Here is a 16,713-nt window from a genome sequence, read left to right as displayed (position 1 = left end):
CCCGCCCCCTCCTGACGCTTCCAACATGGCGTCGGCAAAGTGAGACTTTGGGCTAATAGTTCACGACTCTTCTTTAAAAGTCACCGCGGGGCCTTTTCGCGCTGTCTGCGGCGCCACGGACTGTTCAGCGGGGATCTTACGTGGTGAGTAAGCGCTCTTTTTTCTTCTAAAAATCACAACTTCAGCGGCTTGTTGTGTCCGAGTTTTGAGTTGAGGGGGGGCGCTTTTCTCCTTTTACCTGCTAGCCGTTGCTAACATTAGCTTACTACTCCTCCTTCGAGACTTTGCTCGCTCACTTTTCCGTACTTTGTGCCTCGATATGATGTCACAAAAATGTTTTAAGAGTGATGTTTACATCATACGAAGCGGGTTTAGTGTACTCAATAAATTCGACGAGGCACTTCCTGGTGGAGTTGTCGGACCAATAAGAGTTACAGCTGTTTCCATCAAGGCTAAAAGCGAAGCTAAATGCTAAAATCTCTTCCTCTTCCTCTTCCTCATCCTGTGTGTGTGTGCGTGCGCGTGCGCGTATGCGTGTGCGTGCGTGCGTGCGTGTGTGCGTGTGTGCGTGTGCGCGTGTGCGCGCGTGTGTTGGGAGTATCGCACATTCCCGGGATGCCTCAAGAGCGGGTGGTCGCTCCCTATTATTTTGGCATGTTCGTATGATCGATTTATGCATTATGGCACAATTGATTTTTTCAGAAGTCGTGGAAATCAGGAAAGCCTCCCGAAATTATTTGAAATGAGTTTGACTTGATTTGGAATAAAGATGAGAAGGCGTTTGTAGTCTTGGCAAACTGATCGTAAAAGTCATTTTTTTCTGCGATGCTGCTCTGTAAACGATCAGTTACAGCATGGAATTGGGGTAAAAAGTCCACTTGGGCATTTTCCTGCTCTGGGGGTAATATCAGAAGCCAGACAGCATCTGTAGCCCCTTTCACAGAGATGGTAAAAAGCTATCTTTATTGTATTGTTGTCTGTTTTACATGTCACCGGAACAATAAATTCAATAACTATTACAAAACAGACTTTTAAAATTAAGCCACACACTTTCAAAGTCACAGATACAACAGTGTGGAACGTGAGCTGGTGCAGCTCACATGCACAATTTATATTGGTGGTATTTAATCCGATTAACTGGTTGGGTCTTTGGTAGAATATTAGATTGTAAAAGTATTCGAGAGCTGCAGCCGTAAATGGTCCCAAATAGGGATATAGAGTCCACCGGTCCGTTTTATGGCTTTGGGGGTGGTATTCAAGTCGTAGCAGACAAGGATGTTGTTGCCGTGCTGTGTGAAAGGCACTGGCATGGAATGATGGGGAGACAGTCGTCCCAGCAATGTCCACTTTAGATATGTATCAGGGGTGGGAGCGTCTCTGGACCACCTTTCATGCTGTCTTTTAAGTTCATATGAGATTTATAAAAATGCTTTATACCATTTTACCATTTCCACTTCTCAGCAAATCAAAGTTTGTGGGTTGGGTCTATTGGAATCGAGGCTCATCCCAGCAGGGAGGCTCAACCTGCTGGAAATGTGTTGGTGTGCAGTGTTGTGGTTACTTTGAAGTCAACTGAGTCGCGGGTCGCTTCCAGGCAAACACAGCTGCTGATTGACCGCCAGGCAGGAGCTGCCCCTTGCAATGCCTGATGAAAAATTCGACGGAAATAGTACAGTACAATTGGAAAAATGTGTTAAAAAAGAGTGACCTGCTGTTAATATTAAACCGGAGGAACATTAAATTGCGTACATGAGCGATGATGAACATCCGCGTCCATCAAGGCTTGTTTGATACTCAGGAGAAATAAAGCAAATTCCGGAGGAAGGGGAAAAAAAACAGACTTGTTTTGAATAACATTCTCATTTTCTTTGATGGAAATATGATTTTTGAGAAAACAAATCTGGGAATTTATTCTAAGGCCAAACCGCCTTACCCTATGGAAGAGGTTGAATTTGTGCAGATTTATCTTGTGTTTTCAATCTCATGACTTGTTGCCGAGTGCAAGCTGGAACACTGCCGCGTCCACGCCAATCGTGGAATTGTTGGAGGGTTGGCCCGCAGCAGTGGGGAGGCATGAAGCGGCAAGTTAAGCTGATGAAATAAACACACGGAAAAGTTAGTCAGTATACAAGCGGCACAAAGGCAGGGAGGGACGGCCCGGTTTGTTGCCTTTGAAGGGCCGGATTGGGGGGGGGTCTTCGGTGGAATAACCGCAGGAGCCAATATCAACACAAACCACCCCCGCCCCCACTATGGACGTTCACGAACAGAGGCAAAAATACACAAAAGGTACACAAGAACATTTCAGTGAGAGTGAGCTAGCGGCGCTCTTATCAAGGGCGCTTAAGCACTCCCGCCACATTCCTTTGTGTTGTTGTCAGTTTTTTTTTTTTTTTCAACTCTCACATGTGCTAATAATGCTAAATGAGACTGTTTTAATGCCAGTTTTAAAAAATGCAAGCTAGGGCGTGCTCTTTATAAACACACAACACACAGAGTTGGAAAGTTCTCGATAGTCTGACTTGAGCCTCAGTGGTGTTGTAACAGCACAGAACAGTGGTGGGAGTAAGCGAGCTGCTTTTTTTTTTTTTTGACCGGAATGTTCCGCATGGCTCTGACTGTGAATGTACACTACAGCATTGTTGGAACTAGGGCTGCAACGATTAATTGAAAAAAAAAAAAACACAATTCAATTACTAAAAAAGGCAGACTCGAAGCTTTGCGAGATCATTTTTCCGCACAGACTCACGGATCCGTGCAGAAATTAGCCTGCGCAATGGCAGAAAATGTTCGAAGTTTCACACTTTCATTTCCATTTTTACCGAAGTTTCAGATCGTAACACACATTTACTTGCGAAATGGAGTTCGTGTATACCTTGTGGCACATTGAGCCAGAAATGTTCTGGCTTCTGATGTATTTTTACGTCGCCGGTCCCAATAAACGGTATGGATATGAAATGCGGCCAGAAACGTGACCTGACAATGTGTGGTGCTCGTCAGTACTGTATCAGAGCTGTTTCTGCAGAACAGTGATACGGCGCTACGGAAGCCACACGTCTCATTGACAGCTTTCGATACTACCTGCAAACGTCACAAAATTGCTGGGTTGACAATTAAAAAAAAAAGTGCAGGGAGAAGCAGAAAGTCCTGCATCTGGCATTCATTGACCCTAGAGAAGGCCTAGAGTGAGAGAGGACTGCAAGAGAGAGGAGTACCAGAGAAGTATGCGAGGATAATCAAGGAATCCTATAGGAATGCTCCCAACTAGAGTGGGAAGCGCAGTATGAACAACGGAAAGTTTCCAAGTAAGGGCTGGACTCCCATCAAGGATCTGGTCTAAGCCCACTGTACTGTATATGCCCACTGTATCAATGGCGTTGACATGGAACAAGGAGATAAGACTGACCCGGCATTTTTCCAGATTTCAAATTAGTATCAGCCAACCGTCCATTACGATTGCAACTTGAGGATTGACGATTCTCGATACTGCGCTGTGTCATGTGATGAGGTCTTGACGCTAGCATCAGATACTAACCTTCCTCATAGCGCATTTTTTTACCTTGTGAACTGTGTGTGTGTGTGGGTGTGTGTGTATGTCATTGCTTACCCCGCATTCCACAACCTGCCGCCGGAAGCTCGCTGCCATTGACCACGGCCCTGCGTGCTTTTGTTTGGAAGAAGCCTGGTGATTGGCTGCTCCAAAGCCAACCTGGATGATTTGTCTTTTTTTCAGCTTTGAGGCCTTCCTCATTTGTGTGCGTGTGTGTGTGTGTGTTTGAAGTAAATGTCATATTCTTTTGTTTCGAAGGAAATTGACTTGTGCCGGATGTGTTTGTGTTAGCGTGTACATGCTAGTTTTCACACTCACTTGTTTAGCTGCCCAACGTTTCTCGTTAGAGCTTTTTTTTTTTGTTGAACAAAAGACACGTGTCATTAGCCTCAATCATGTCATTATATTAGGCCGCCTTTTAAAATCCTCTTGGTATGTTGCGGGTCACCTGTCACCTGTTATAAAATGTAACCCGCATGTTTGTTTCTTGGGTGTGCCAACGGTGTTTAGTCATCAAAAATATATTTTTAAAAAAACATTTAACTCATTCACTGCCATTGACGAATTTACTTGTCTTTTCACAGTCCAGCCATTCAATCCCAGGAAGTTATTTATATATTTTTTCAAACGTTAGGGCAAAAGAGGGTCTGAAAATGCGGAAATACACGCTTAGTGATAAACAAAACATGGCGAAAGCTAAACTAAGTATGACACCACACTTTTAAAAGCGTGGAGGAAACCGTCTGCTTCATTTGTGCGCTGAGTAACATGAATAGAATGTGTCCTATTGACGGAAGCGCGTAATAAGTGGAGATGACGTAAATTGCGTCACGCCGTCCGCGTGTCGCAGTTTCAATCGGATTATTTAAATGTGGGGGATATCTCTCCGCTCAAGCCACGCAAATGTGTTTTTCCCAATGACTAGTGAATTGGAATTTTGACCTTAACCCCAATATTGTAAACGCAGTCATTGACCTGTGAACATTTTTGAAGGAAACACAACAGGAGAGCTCATCAATGCAACTAGTGACGCAATATCCGATTCCTCCGTCAAACCGACGCTAAAAACATTCTCGTTATTGTGCTTATTCACAGCTGCACCGCAGCGAATTGTCAACTCTCTCATCTGACCTTATTAGCTAAAGGAGAGGGTCAGAATATGAACTCCAGAGTGCCGCTGTAGTAGACAAGTTGTCTAACTTTTGTCCTTGCTGATATTTAACCAAGGGGAGCAGTTTGGACTTCCTGCCCTCAGGTGTATTGACATTACCTTTACATGACACTGACACTGCCTGCTTTTCCACATTTGGAAGAGTAGAAATCTCCTGCTCTCAGGGATTTTCTAACACCCTTTCCGAAGCATTTAGTTAGTCAGTCCTCCTCCCTTTATTGTTCCCGTTTTGAAAAGATTGGTGTGAACTTGTGTTTAGGCAAAAGCTCTCTTTAGCGTGACTGGCGTTTCTAATTATTGTCAAGTGATGGAAATTACAGTGACGGCATTAAACGGTTGCCATCGTGACATCCATCGGCTCTTGACGGAATAACTTGACATCGTCCCTCGAGACTCTGCGAGCGCGCCTTAGCTCGTTTGATTTCTGCGTCTCGTCGAACTGATCACATTTTCTCCATTTCAAAGTGCAGGTTCCAAACATGCCTTCATCAAGTGGCTGTCTGGTTTTTGGAAGGCAAGTCTGGTGGCTTTGTCCTCGAGTGCGTTCTAACAAGGGCGAGTGCCGTGAGTCGTTTACGCGTCGGCCTTCTCGGCCGAGCCGAGTGCCATTCTGGCATTCAGACGGCGAGCTATGTCAGATATGTCTCTGAAGTGCCTCCAATTGGAAAATCTCATTCCGTGCCAGCGGGGAAACGTGCGATAAATATCTTTACCACACTCGATGACAGGTTGCAGAACGGTAACACGTGAAGCTAGTGACGGGGGAGTTCATGGACGAATGGTTAGATAATTAGCAACTACGTTGCGTCTGGGATGCATTCACCGCACCTGACTTGTCACACGTTGTTATGTCATAACCTTGGATAAAGAATTGAAAATAATTGGGAATGTGAAGCGCTTGTAGTGCATCCAGAATGTATTCACAAGGCTTCACTTTTAGAATTTTCAAAGGGGGGGAAAATGAAATCAACTTTGCAGCTGTAGTGTACACTGCAACCAGGTTCCAACACAATCTGTTATGAGATTCTGCAATTTTTTTCCCCATATGTTGCAGTCAGAGCACAGCGAGTACATTGTATTGATGTTGTTTAGTGGAGCACCTATCCCTCCATCCATCCATGTGTAGAAGTGGAATGAGGTCAGGGTGCACCTCCGATCATTTCCGACATCCTTTCTCACTGCTCGGCCAGGCGAACATGCGACAGAGAGAGCGAGAGGGGTGGTGTCTGTGGCGCTGGAGCGGGGGGGGATTATGGGCAATGAGGAGTACGGTGTTGCGCCGCTATCATTCATGAATGAGCTGCTAGTTTGCCATGTTAGCTGCCGTTGGAAGGGCTGCATAAAATATCGGCAAAAATATCGACGTCGCGATAACGGCCTATGCGGTATGCATATCGCCAAGACATGCAATCATTTTGTTATGGAATTGTATGCTCTAATTTGAATTTGACCAGTCAGATGTCAATTTAGATACGTAAATACGGTTGTGTTGCTGCTCTGATTTGTATCACAGCAATTATTTGAACGTTTGCATGTTCTCCCCTTGCTTGTGTGGATTTTTTTTTTCCGGGTGCTCTGGTTTATGGTTGTTTATCTATAGCTACTCTGCCATTGTCTGGCAACCAATTAATTTGGTCTCTCCATGTCCGTAACGAAACCCTGGCAATAACCAGCCTTTACCGTAAATGGAGGTAGGAGGGCGGGCGATGCGGTCACGAGGGAGCGTCGTAAGCTGTCAACGCAGCCATTAGCTGAGCAGAGAGGCATTTAAGAGCAGAGCTACCAGACACTTTCACTGTGAGCTGTTAATTCTAAATGTACGCTTTCGACTTAATGATAGTTAAAGAAGCCCCGCGGTTAAGTGCTGTTAACAGGCCGATGCGTCTTTAGCACTTTGTGTCATCAAACTGTCGCTAACCTCACATGCTGTCAGTGTCTGACTCAGCAGCTGACTGGTTGCCGTTGCTATGTCACCCTTTATGATCCTTGCCTCCTTGAGTCTCCCTTGTCCTCTGGTTCCGCAGTTGTGGAGTTTTCAACAAAGCTATTTTATTTTCCAGATTGATGGATCTGTGTTGGGAGTTACATTTGTTTTTCAAACCAAATTCGGGGGGAAAAAAAACAAAAAAAACCCCCAGCTTTTTGGCAAAGTCGGCATGCAGGTGCTTCATCCTCGCTGCGTGTGCTGAACATCTGTGCGACGCATTCATCCGTTGTTGTTCTTCTGCTTCAGAAGGATTTACACACCTCGACGTCATCGTTTCTCTCCCCGCAGTTCTGATGCTCGGCTGCTCGCCGCCCCGGCCGCCGCCATGTTCACCAAGAAGAAGAAGTCGCGCATCCAGATCTCGGCGCCGTCCAACTTTGAGCACCGCGTGCACACCGACTTTGACGAACAGGAGCAGAAGTTTGTGGGCCTGCCCCGCCAATGGCAGTCGCTCATCGAGGACACGGCCAAAAGGCCCAAGCCTTTCATCGACGCCACCGTAATCACCACCGTGGAGCCGCACAAGGTGAGACGAGTGCTGCGGCTTAAAAATTGATTGCGGTTTACCGCGGAGCTCCAACTTATGTAACTACACGATTTGTATGAACACCACTTACCGGCCATATATATGAAACGATCAAATAATAAATAAAGAATAAATACGGTATTAGTTGAGCATGCCTACTGGTGTTGAGGAGTTTTTCCCAGTAATTGTGTACTTAATTGTTGTTGTTTTCTTTTTTTTCTATTTGTGTATTGTGTAATATTAATCAAATCTTTTAAATGTTTATTTTGTCAAATGTTTTACTATTTCATCTGTAATATTTTTCACTTTATTTCTAATCATTTCTTTTTGTTTTCGTCTGTTTTTCTTGTTTCTTTTTTTTTTTCATCTACAATTTTTTTAGTTTTTTTAATGTTTTCGGTAATAATTCAATAATGTCTTATGCTATACTATAATTACTCTTGTGGCATTTTTGTGTTTTGGTTATGTACAACACAAACTTGCCGTGTCTTGTAGTGCCGCGTGACCTAACTAGCAAACCATTTTGTAACCTCAACACCTCGGAGTCCGATGTCAACCGAGCACCCGCTTTGTGCGCGGCTCATCATTGTTGAATTGTTGTTTCTCTTCAGAGCATCGTCCGCGGCACCAAGCTGGGGGCGGACGGCTCACTGACTTGGCTTCTGGATGAGTTTGACACCATGTCGGTGACTCGCTCCAACTCACTGCGGCGGGGCAGCCCCCCCGTGCAACCTCGCCAGGAGAACGGAGACCCCCACCAACGACAGCCCTCGCAGTCAGACAGGTGAAAATGTTCATGCAATGTGCGGTGTTCGACTAGTTTTGATCAATTTTACTGCGAAGCGAAATTGAGGGCCTTTTGAAAAAATAAACCCATATTAAATCGCAATTGTAAAATTGTGTGTTCGTAATTGCATTCTTTGTCTAAATCGTACATCCCTACTGTCTACCGTATTCTGGCACCAGTGAACTGGACCGCTGAACCCCACCGCACAAATTCAGTTCTGGGAGACCACGTGTGTGTTTTGTTTTCTAGAGAGCGCCTCGGGTCGGACCACCAGGGCGTAGGTGATCCCCGCCACAATCAGCACCCCCTCCGGGGCTCCCAGCGAGAAGACGGGATCCACGGTCGTCCTCAGCAGCAGCCCCGAGGCCAAGAGCCGGGCCGGGGCCACAGAGACAGACCGGGTTCCGGCCCCCCGCCACCGCCTCCACACAGAGACAGACAGCATCGGGACCAGAACAAGGTTAGACCCCGGATGGAGACGCATGCCACGCCTTACTGGTTGGAATTGTGTGTGTGTGTGTGTGTGCTTGTTTTTTCCGATTATTTTATTGGAGTTTTCTCTAATAGATGTGTTTATATACTTTTCCCATATATTATTTTAGTTTTCTGTTAACACGTTTATTCCCCCCAATGTTTGTCTATGCATTTGTCTAATATTTGGTTTGTATTCCTAATTTTTTTACATCAAACTAGATTATTTTTCCTCTATTTCATTTTTTAGTATTCCATTCAATATTTGTATGAAAAAGACTTTTTGGCAGTGAATATATATCAATCAGTTGGTACTGAGGTCTTTGTTAGGCTAGAAGAATAGCAGTTTTGCATTATTTCTAATTTGATTTCTTTTTTATTTTTTGCCCAATATTGTTTTTTTTTTTTTGCATAGTTTTCTCATAAATTTATATTTATGGTTTAATGTATGTCTATATATAATATTTTTCCACTTTTTCAATTTTATGTATTTTTTTTCTCTCTAATACTTTAAAGTTTTCCCTATATTTTCTCAATATTTTTAATTTGTTTATTTTCCAAACCGTTCTACTTTTTTCCCAGATGTTTTTCCCATTTTCTCTGCTCGTGGTGTATTTTTCATCTAATATTTTTCTGACATTTGTCTTCATTCTTCATTGCAACACCTGCCATCTTCAGGATCAGGTCATCCGCCGCGATCCGCACGGCGAACACAGACCAAAGTCCAGCTACCAGGTGCGAGATGGCAGCCCCCAGTCCCCCCGGGAAAAGAGACCCCTCTCAGGGCCCAACATCCGCACGCCTAACCTGCCGGTGACCGACGGTGTGATGAAGACGGCACAGCAGACGACGCGGCCCTTCAACACGTATCCTAGGGCGGAGAGCGACGGGGGACGCAGCCCCACTGGGCTGGTAAGCACGAAATCTGAATCCAGGCCGCCATTGTCCTGCTCCCCATGGCCCTTGCTTTTCTTTTCTCATGTTTGTGACGGTGCTCGTCGGTGTCCTCCTTCCAGCCGGTGCGTCCTCACGAGTCGTCCGCCCAAAACGGCCCCTCCGCCCCCCTGCGAGCGTCTTCCGGCTCCAAGCCCCCCGCGGGCCCCCCGCACCCTCACCACACCTCCTCGCATCCCAGCCTGACGCCCGAGGCCGGCCAGCACCCGCACACGTCTCACCCCAGCGTGCCGGCCCCACGGCCGCCAGCCCCTTCCAGCCTGCCGCCGCCGCCGCCGCCCGATGCCCGCTCCCCGCAGAGAGAGCCGCAGAGGGTGTCCCACGAGCAGTTCCGGACGGCTCTGCAGATGGTGGTGGATCCCGGCGACCCGCGCACCTACTTGGACCACTACATTAAGATCGGAGAGGGCTCCACGGGCATCGTGTGCATCGCCACCGTCAAGACGACGGGAAAACTGGTCGCCGTGAAGAAGATGGACCTGAGGAAGCAACAGCGCAGAGAGCTGCTCTTCAACGAGGTAACGGCTAACATGCTAACAGCTAGTTGGACGTCTGGAGAGTATTCACAGAGCTTCACCTTTTCCACATATTGTTCTCTTACAGCCTGATTGGAAAATCGATTACATTCATTCAGAAAACCACTCCATCATGATGACAATGTGAAAACTTTCTCTTTTTTTTTTTAGATTTTTGCAAGTGTTTTGAAAATAAAAATACAAAATCTGTATGAAGTAAACCACTGTCAATACTTTCCGGCTGAACTATACAGTGTGTTCCAGCCTTTTTCCCAAATTGATCACATTCATTTCTTGACACAAAATTCTGGACACGACACCCAACACTGACTGTGGGTATGGGGAAAAAGTGTTGTTATTGTTGTTTTTTGTTTTCTCTTTCAAATCCTTAGCCGAATAGCATAATTATCCAAGTCATTTTTTACCATAATGTCACTGTATCAATGCAAATATTGTGCAAACATTTACATTGAAAACCTTAATTCATGTAAAGATGGGTTATTGCATGTTGGATTCTGAGGGGGGAAAATGAATTGATTGCATTTTGTGTTAAGGCTGTAACGTACAATGTGGAGAAAGTGAAGCACTGTGAAAATGTTCCGGCAGCACTGTATGGTTACACTGTATCTCTTCACCGTGTGTGTGTGTCAATTTCAGGTAGTGATCATGCGTGACTACCACCATGAGAACGTGGTGGAAATGTACAACAGCTACCTGGTGGGTGACGAGCTCTGGGTGGTCATGGAGTTCTTGGAGGGAGGTGCCCTCACAGACATTGTGACACACACCAGGTGAGAGCGGAGGATTCCTATGCAAATTGGAAAGTAACTCTACAAGAATCAGCGTGGCTTTTGATCCGACCTGAGACCTGACATTTTCGGCTCTTTTCCGGTGTCTATTGTGTACATAGTGTTTTATGTTCATTTCTGATTCCACATGTAGTATTATGGCTATTTTGTTGTTCGTATGTAAAGTGCTTTCTTACTTACAGCTCTAGCTGTTGTGAAATGCGCTATACAAATAAAATACTCATCAGGCAAGGACTGCAAACTATAAATTGAATCAACACAGAAATGGGCTAAAGTTTTGTGTTTGCATGAAACGTAGCGTGCAGTAAACTTGAGTTGTTCTGTTCAATCCCGCCATCCTCCCCCCTTGCTCCAGGATGAACGAAGAACAGATCGCCACCGTGTGTCTGTCCGTCCTGAAGGCTTTGTCGGTGCTGCACACGCAGGGCGTCATCCACCGCGACATCAAGAGCGACTCCATCCTGCTCACGCACGACGGCCGGGTACGACGCTTTGGAAGTTAACCTTGACTTAATGTGTCACCTTTGAAGGGGAAGTCAACCCAAACATACAATTTTTCCACAATATGCTCTATGCCGGCCCACTAATTCTGATTAATATTGCGTTTGTGGAAGTGAAGTTAGGCAGCAAAACGGCCAATCACGGCTCACCTGTTTTCTTAAGATGAGTCATGATTGGTCATTATCTGAGCCCTGAGCAACTTCGATGTCATCTTCAGTCGACAGAGGTGACAAAATGGCCGCCCCCACTGAGCTAGCTAAAAACGGGTGGATTTCTCATATTAGTATTAATCAGAATGCTGTGTTTAGACTTGTGGGCCTGCAAAGAACATATTGTGGGGAAAAAAAATGTTCGGGTTGACTTCCCCTTCAAGCTCACCGGGCAAAATCACGTTTCTGGTGTATTTTTTATTTTATTTTTTTGTATGTGTCCAGGTGAAGCTGTCCGACTTTGGTTTCTGCGCCCAAGTGTCGAAGGAAGTGCAGCGCAGGAAGTCCCTGGTGGGCACGCCCTACTGGATGGCGCCCGAGCTCATATCACGACTTCCTTACGGACCCGAGGTACTGCTCCCGCCTCCTTTTTCCCCACTTCCTGTCTGGAAGACCCATGTTGCACTTCTTATCAATCTCTGGTCCCCCCCCACCCCTCCGTCCAGGTGGACATCTGGTCCCTGGGCATCATGGTCATCGAGATGGTGGACGGGGAGCCGCCGTACTTCAATGAGCCGCCGCTCAAGGCCATGAAGATGATCCGAGACAACCTACCACCCAAACTCAAGAACTTGCACAAGGTACTGTTAGGGCTAAATACAGAGTGGACACGCGGGGAAAAGGGTGTCACAAAAGCCGACATTCGGCTGTGGCTTTGTTTTAATGAACTTAAGGTGTGTTAACTGTCGTTAAAGTAGGAACTCATAATTATCCGTTATGAAATGATGGACGTCGCAGTCAGGAACTATCACCATCATAGAGCCTTTATTCACTCGACAATGTTTTAAGTCATATTTGAACAGTCTTGAGTTTCATACCAGACTAAGAAATAAGTACAGTAAAGCAAAACCGTCTTAAATGTGACAGAATGATGGCATATTTTGCTTTTTTTTTTTTTTTTTTTTTTTTTTGTAGCACAAAACTTCAGCATTGGGCATAGCAAGTATCCAACTCGGTCTTAGTTTTAACTAAATTAAAAGTGTAATGTGAATTGTTTCATGTCATTTTTAAAAAGATAGATATATTTTTGTATTTTATTATCAAACTGTATTACATTAGTTTTTATTGAGGACAAATATTAGCGTTTAAAAATGTTTTATATTTTGACATTAACATTGTGATACGATGATGATGATTTCTTTCTGTCTTTATTTTTACGGCTGTTCCTGCTTTCCAGGTGTCACCAGTGCTGAAGGGCTTCCTGGACCGCATGTTGGTGCGTGACCCGTCCCAGCGCGCCTCGGCTAGCGAGTTGCTCAAGCACAGCTTCCTGAGCAAGGCCGGCCCGCCGTCCTGCATCGTGCCCCTCATGAGGCAGAACCGCATCAGATGAGGACTACTTGTACATTTTGGGCTTTTCTACTGTGGGGGTGGGGGCGAGCATGCATGCATGCGCGCGCGTGTGTGCGTGTCTGTTCTCCCCTGAATACAAAGCAATAATTTGGGCTGAGTGTGTGTGTGTGTGTGTGAGTGTGTGTGTGTGTGTGAGTTCACGATCAAGCACGATTCTTACTGTCAATGAAAAGAACACATACTGTAACCTGCCTAACCTGGAACTTTTATTATTATTTGGACCCGGCTTGGATTTTGCGAGCGGACGGGAGACCCTTGGACCTGGTCCCGGTCCCGCCTTGACTTTTGACTACTGAGGGACGCACACTAGCGGGTGGGGGGGGCGAAGAAAAAAGCAAAACATGAAGTCAGAGGTAAACACTGGAGTTGATTTTATTGCTTTTCTGTGTGTACGTATGAGTGTCACTGTCATGTGATCGTGATTTGATTTTAATGTTAATGATGATTTTTTGTGATAATTTTCAAGCACTGTCAACACTAGAAGCTGCACACACACACACACACACACACACACAAGCAAGCCACAGCATGACTTCAATATAATGAGTTGGATACAAAAAAATTGTCTTTCAAACATGCAGCCACACACACGCACACATTATGCAAAAACATGCCACGCGCACACACATAGGTTGTCATGTTGTGGTTGCTGAGTGGACATACATACTGTCTTTTTTTAATTAACTTTTTAGATCGCACAAGTTTTGTACAAAAAAAAAGGAATTAGATGAAGCTGATATTTGATACAGCGACGGTGATTTACAAACGGTGCTTTCTTTTCCTTCCCAGACGTGAACAACAAACGTGATTTGATACCAAACAATAGCAAGCGTGGCTTTGGCGTGTAGCACAGCACATATGTGTTGTTATTTTTATACATAGAAATGTGGTTATCATGTAGCAGAACTAGCTGGTACGTCCCGCGTCACCTCCCAAGCAGCAGGTGGCAGCGTGCACACATATCCTTCCTTTTTTTTTTCTTCTTCCTGACTGGAACAGAACGTTGGTTCATGTGTACTGTAGATTGTATCTCCAAAACACTAACTAATCAGCGAATCTGCAATTAAGATTTTTTTTTTAATTATTATTATTTTTTTGGTAGTTTGACAGCTCGCGAGTGAAGCGACAATCAGGTGCACTTGAAATCGGTAACACTAAAAACAAAGAAGACACTCTTTAGAGCCGAAACCTCAACCAAGGCCCAAAAATCAGAATGTGTATCGAAATTGTTCCATTAATATTTGTACACTATACCCTCAAACTACGAGTACAAATCTCTAATGCACCAAAATTAAAGCACCACTGTTCTGCACACATTTGTAGAAAAGTTGCTTTTGTCTGTTCCATTTAAGCAAATATTGTCCCCAAAAAAATCCTTGGTGAGGAGGTAATGAGATAACGTACTTAGTCCTGCTCAGCGACGGCAAGCTAGCGTGTCGCAGAGAAAGGCTAGCGAGCACGAATGACTCGTTGAATATTTTTTCACCACGTTTTGAAGCGTTGTAGCGAACACACGAAAACATGAAAAGAGCCAACTTGGTGTGCAAGAAGTAGCTACATCTTGATTAATGCTGACATGTTCAAATGTTGCAGAAAAGGCTAGCTAACATTGGCGACTACAACTAGCTAGTTTTATGAAATTTGAGACCATTATTGTTTGTAAAGATGTTCCTCACGCTTTGAAACTTTGTTAATTTTTTGAGTTCCTAAAAAATGTATTTTCATAAAGCACAACATTGGACAAAAGGATGAGGCAAGCTAATACTGGTGACGACGACTGGCTAGTTTTACATCAAGATCTAAGACACTACGACACGTACAACATTCCTCGCACCTTCAAAATGTTTTCTTGGCTTTTTGTGCGACAAGATGTCTAAAAAGTAGAACATAGTTTCATGCTGTTCAATGCTCAAGTGCTAACATGTCGCAGAAAAAGGCCAGCTAACACTGGCGGCTAGCTAGTTTTATGACATTTTTTGACCGCTCTTGTTTGTTACATCATTCCTTGGACGTAGAAAATGTTAGCTTGTTTTTTTAAGCCACAAGATGGCATCCAATAAAGCTGGCATGGCTATGTCACAAGGTGAGTAGGCTAGCTAACACTCGTGACTACAACTAGCTAGTTTGACATCACCTACTGCGACGTGTGAGTCAACATTCCCAAAAATGTTTTCTCATGTTTATTGCGACAAGTTGGCATCTTAAAAAGTAGAGCGTGGCTACATATGACAAAGTGACTAGGCTAGCTAACACTAGCTAGTTTTAGCTAGTGCGACACGCGTGACAACATACCTTGCACGTTGAAAATAATACCCTCATGGTTTTGCGCAACGAGCTGGCATCCAAGAAGCAGGACATAACTTTGTAATATGATCGACATTTCAGAAGTATTCCCCACGGATTTTGTTACCAAATGTTTTCTTCCGTTGTCAGCGTCACAGCAGTGTTGCTGTTGGGCGGGGTCTTCAATCAATCCTGTTCCTTGAGGGCCGATTTCCTGGATGTTTTCCATCTCTCCCTGCTGCAACACACACCTGATTCAAAACATCCAGGAAACAGACCCTCGAAGAACAGGATTGAAGACGCTTGCTATTGGGGGTTCGAGTGCCTTCCCTGCCTTGCGTGGACGCTTTGACGTCATCGCTGGCGAAATGATGGGTCATGATAGGTAATGCGGTGTAAATAGAGAGAGCAGGAGTTTACCACTTTGGTAGCTGATGACATCATCAGCCTCTGTCTGTGTTATCACTGCGATTCCCGTGAAAATAAAAACACTTTGCTTTTGGAAATGATGTCTTTTCTTTTTGGGGGAAAATGTCTCTCAGTTTGTCTATATACGGTATTTATCTGTCCATTCACCCGTCTGTCTGTCCATCTATTTTCTCAAAATAAGAAGTTCATATGCCAAGCCTGTATGTAGTGCTGCCACAGAAACAACCGGAAACTGCACAGAAGACGACAAACTGAGGAAGAACAAAATGACTTGAACCAAAACATTTGACGACAAAGTCCTGCTTTTTTCTGCGCAGCACAATGGTGATTGTGTGTTACTTTGTGTACCTTAAGTGTGAAAACTACAACAAAATATCAGTTACAAATATGTCCAAGTACAGCACGTCATTAATTATCAGTAGAAATCAATAAATCGATACCTGTATCCTATAGGGTAAACAAATTGATGAATTGGGGAAGACTAAGCTCCACGGGACCAAATCAATTACGTCATCATGAGCATTCCCAGGTGAGAAACTGCTTCGAGTTCCTGGAAAAGGAGGCTTTTGAAATTTTTTATTGAAAAAAATATTGCAGTGCTACGTAAAAGTACACTAGAATTAAAAACTGCACATATTAAAATTACTGTAACTGATTTAATTTGGCGGTCATTTACGATTACGACAGAGTAAAAGAAAAAACAGCTGCTGCCCTCCCGTGGTCACTTGAATAACTGCAACGTGGGTCGACTCGATGTAGTCATACAATAGCATAGAATCGATCAGGGGTCTTCAATCTTGTTCTTCAAGGTCTGCTGTCCTGCCTGTTTTCCATCTCTCCCTGCTGCAACACACCTGATTTTAAATGATCAGATGAAAAAAAAAAGGTTGTTTAAAGCCATTAATGGTGAATGTGGTACTAAAAAAAGACTCAATTTACAATGTAATTTACTTGCATTACCCACGTGGTCTTTAAGCTCAATTAGTAACACGTGTGAATCATTCGCTATCGACGTCATCAGATTGGTCATCGCGACACTTTCGCACCTCTGTCACATGACACGGTTCGCCGCAACTGCTGAACGCGAGAAGGCTGGTGTTGCCATGGAAACAGCAGGACTGCTTGCTGCACGAGGCAGATGGACGCGAGGAAGACTCGTCAAGTTAAC

The 16,713-nt window shown here is 44.6% G+C and overlaps 1 protein-coding gene across 1 annotated transcript; it reads left to right on the top strand.

The window, feature by feature from the left end:
* On the top strand, positions 1 to 15,622 carry pak4 (p21 protein (Cdc42/Rac)-activated kinase 4). The gene is made up of 11 exons (XM_086036176.1): positions 1 to 143; positions 6,997 to 7,234; positions 7,846 to 8,018; positions 8,271 to 8,481; positions 9,171 to 9,404; positions 9,509 to 9,964; positions 10,619 to 10,752; positions 11,126 to 11,252; positions 11,706 to 11,831; positions 11,927 to 12,061; positions 12,658 to 15,622. The coding sequence occupies exons 2-11, from the start codon at positions 7,034 to 7,036 to the stop codon at positions 12,811 to 12,813; spliced, it is 1,953 nt and encodes a 650-aa protein (XP_085892302.1). The 5' UTR covers positions 1 to 143; positions 6,997 to 7,033; the 3' UTR covers positions 12,814 to 15,622.
* The last annotated feature ends 1,091 nt before the right edge of the window (positions 15,623 to 16,713 follow it).

This window comes from Filicampus tigris, chromosome 7, assembly GCF_054856515.1.
Source record: "Filicampus tigris isolate MCC_2025a chromosome 7, RoL_Ftig_1.0, whole genome shotgun sequence".
Classification (NCBI taxonomy): Eukaryota; Metazoa; Chordata; class Actinopteri; order Syngnathiformes; family Syngnathidae; genus Filicampus; species Filicampus tigris.
The sequence above is the reverse complement of the archived record's forward strand: the minus strand, read 5'-3'. Positions and strand labels throughout refer to the sequence as shown.

Excerpts from the sequence above, each read along its gene's own strand:
- pak4 (XM_086036176.1), top strand. The coding sequence starts at position 7,034 with ATGTTCACCAAGAAGAAGAAGTCGCGCATCCAGATCTCGGCGCCGTCC. Across the intron at positions 11,832-11,926 it reads GACTTCCTTACGGACCCGAG|GTGGACATCTGGTCCCTGGG; the intron begins GTACTGCTCCCG and ends CCCTCCGTCCAG. Across the intron at positions 12,062-12,657 it reads AACTCAAGAACTTGCACAAG|GTGTCACCAGTGCTGAAGGG; the intron begins GTACTGTTAGGG and ends CCTGCTTTCCAG.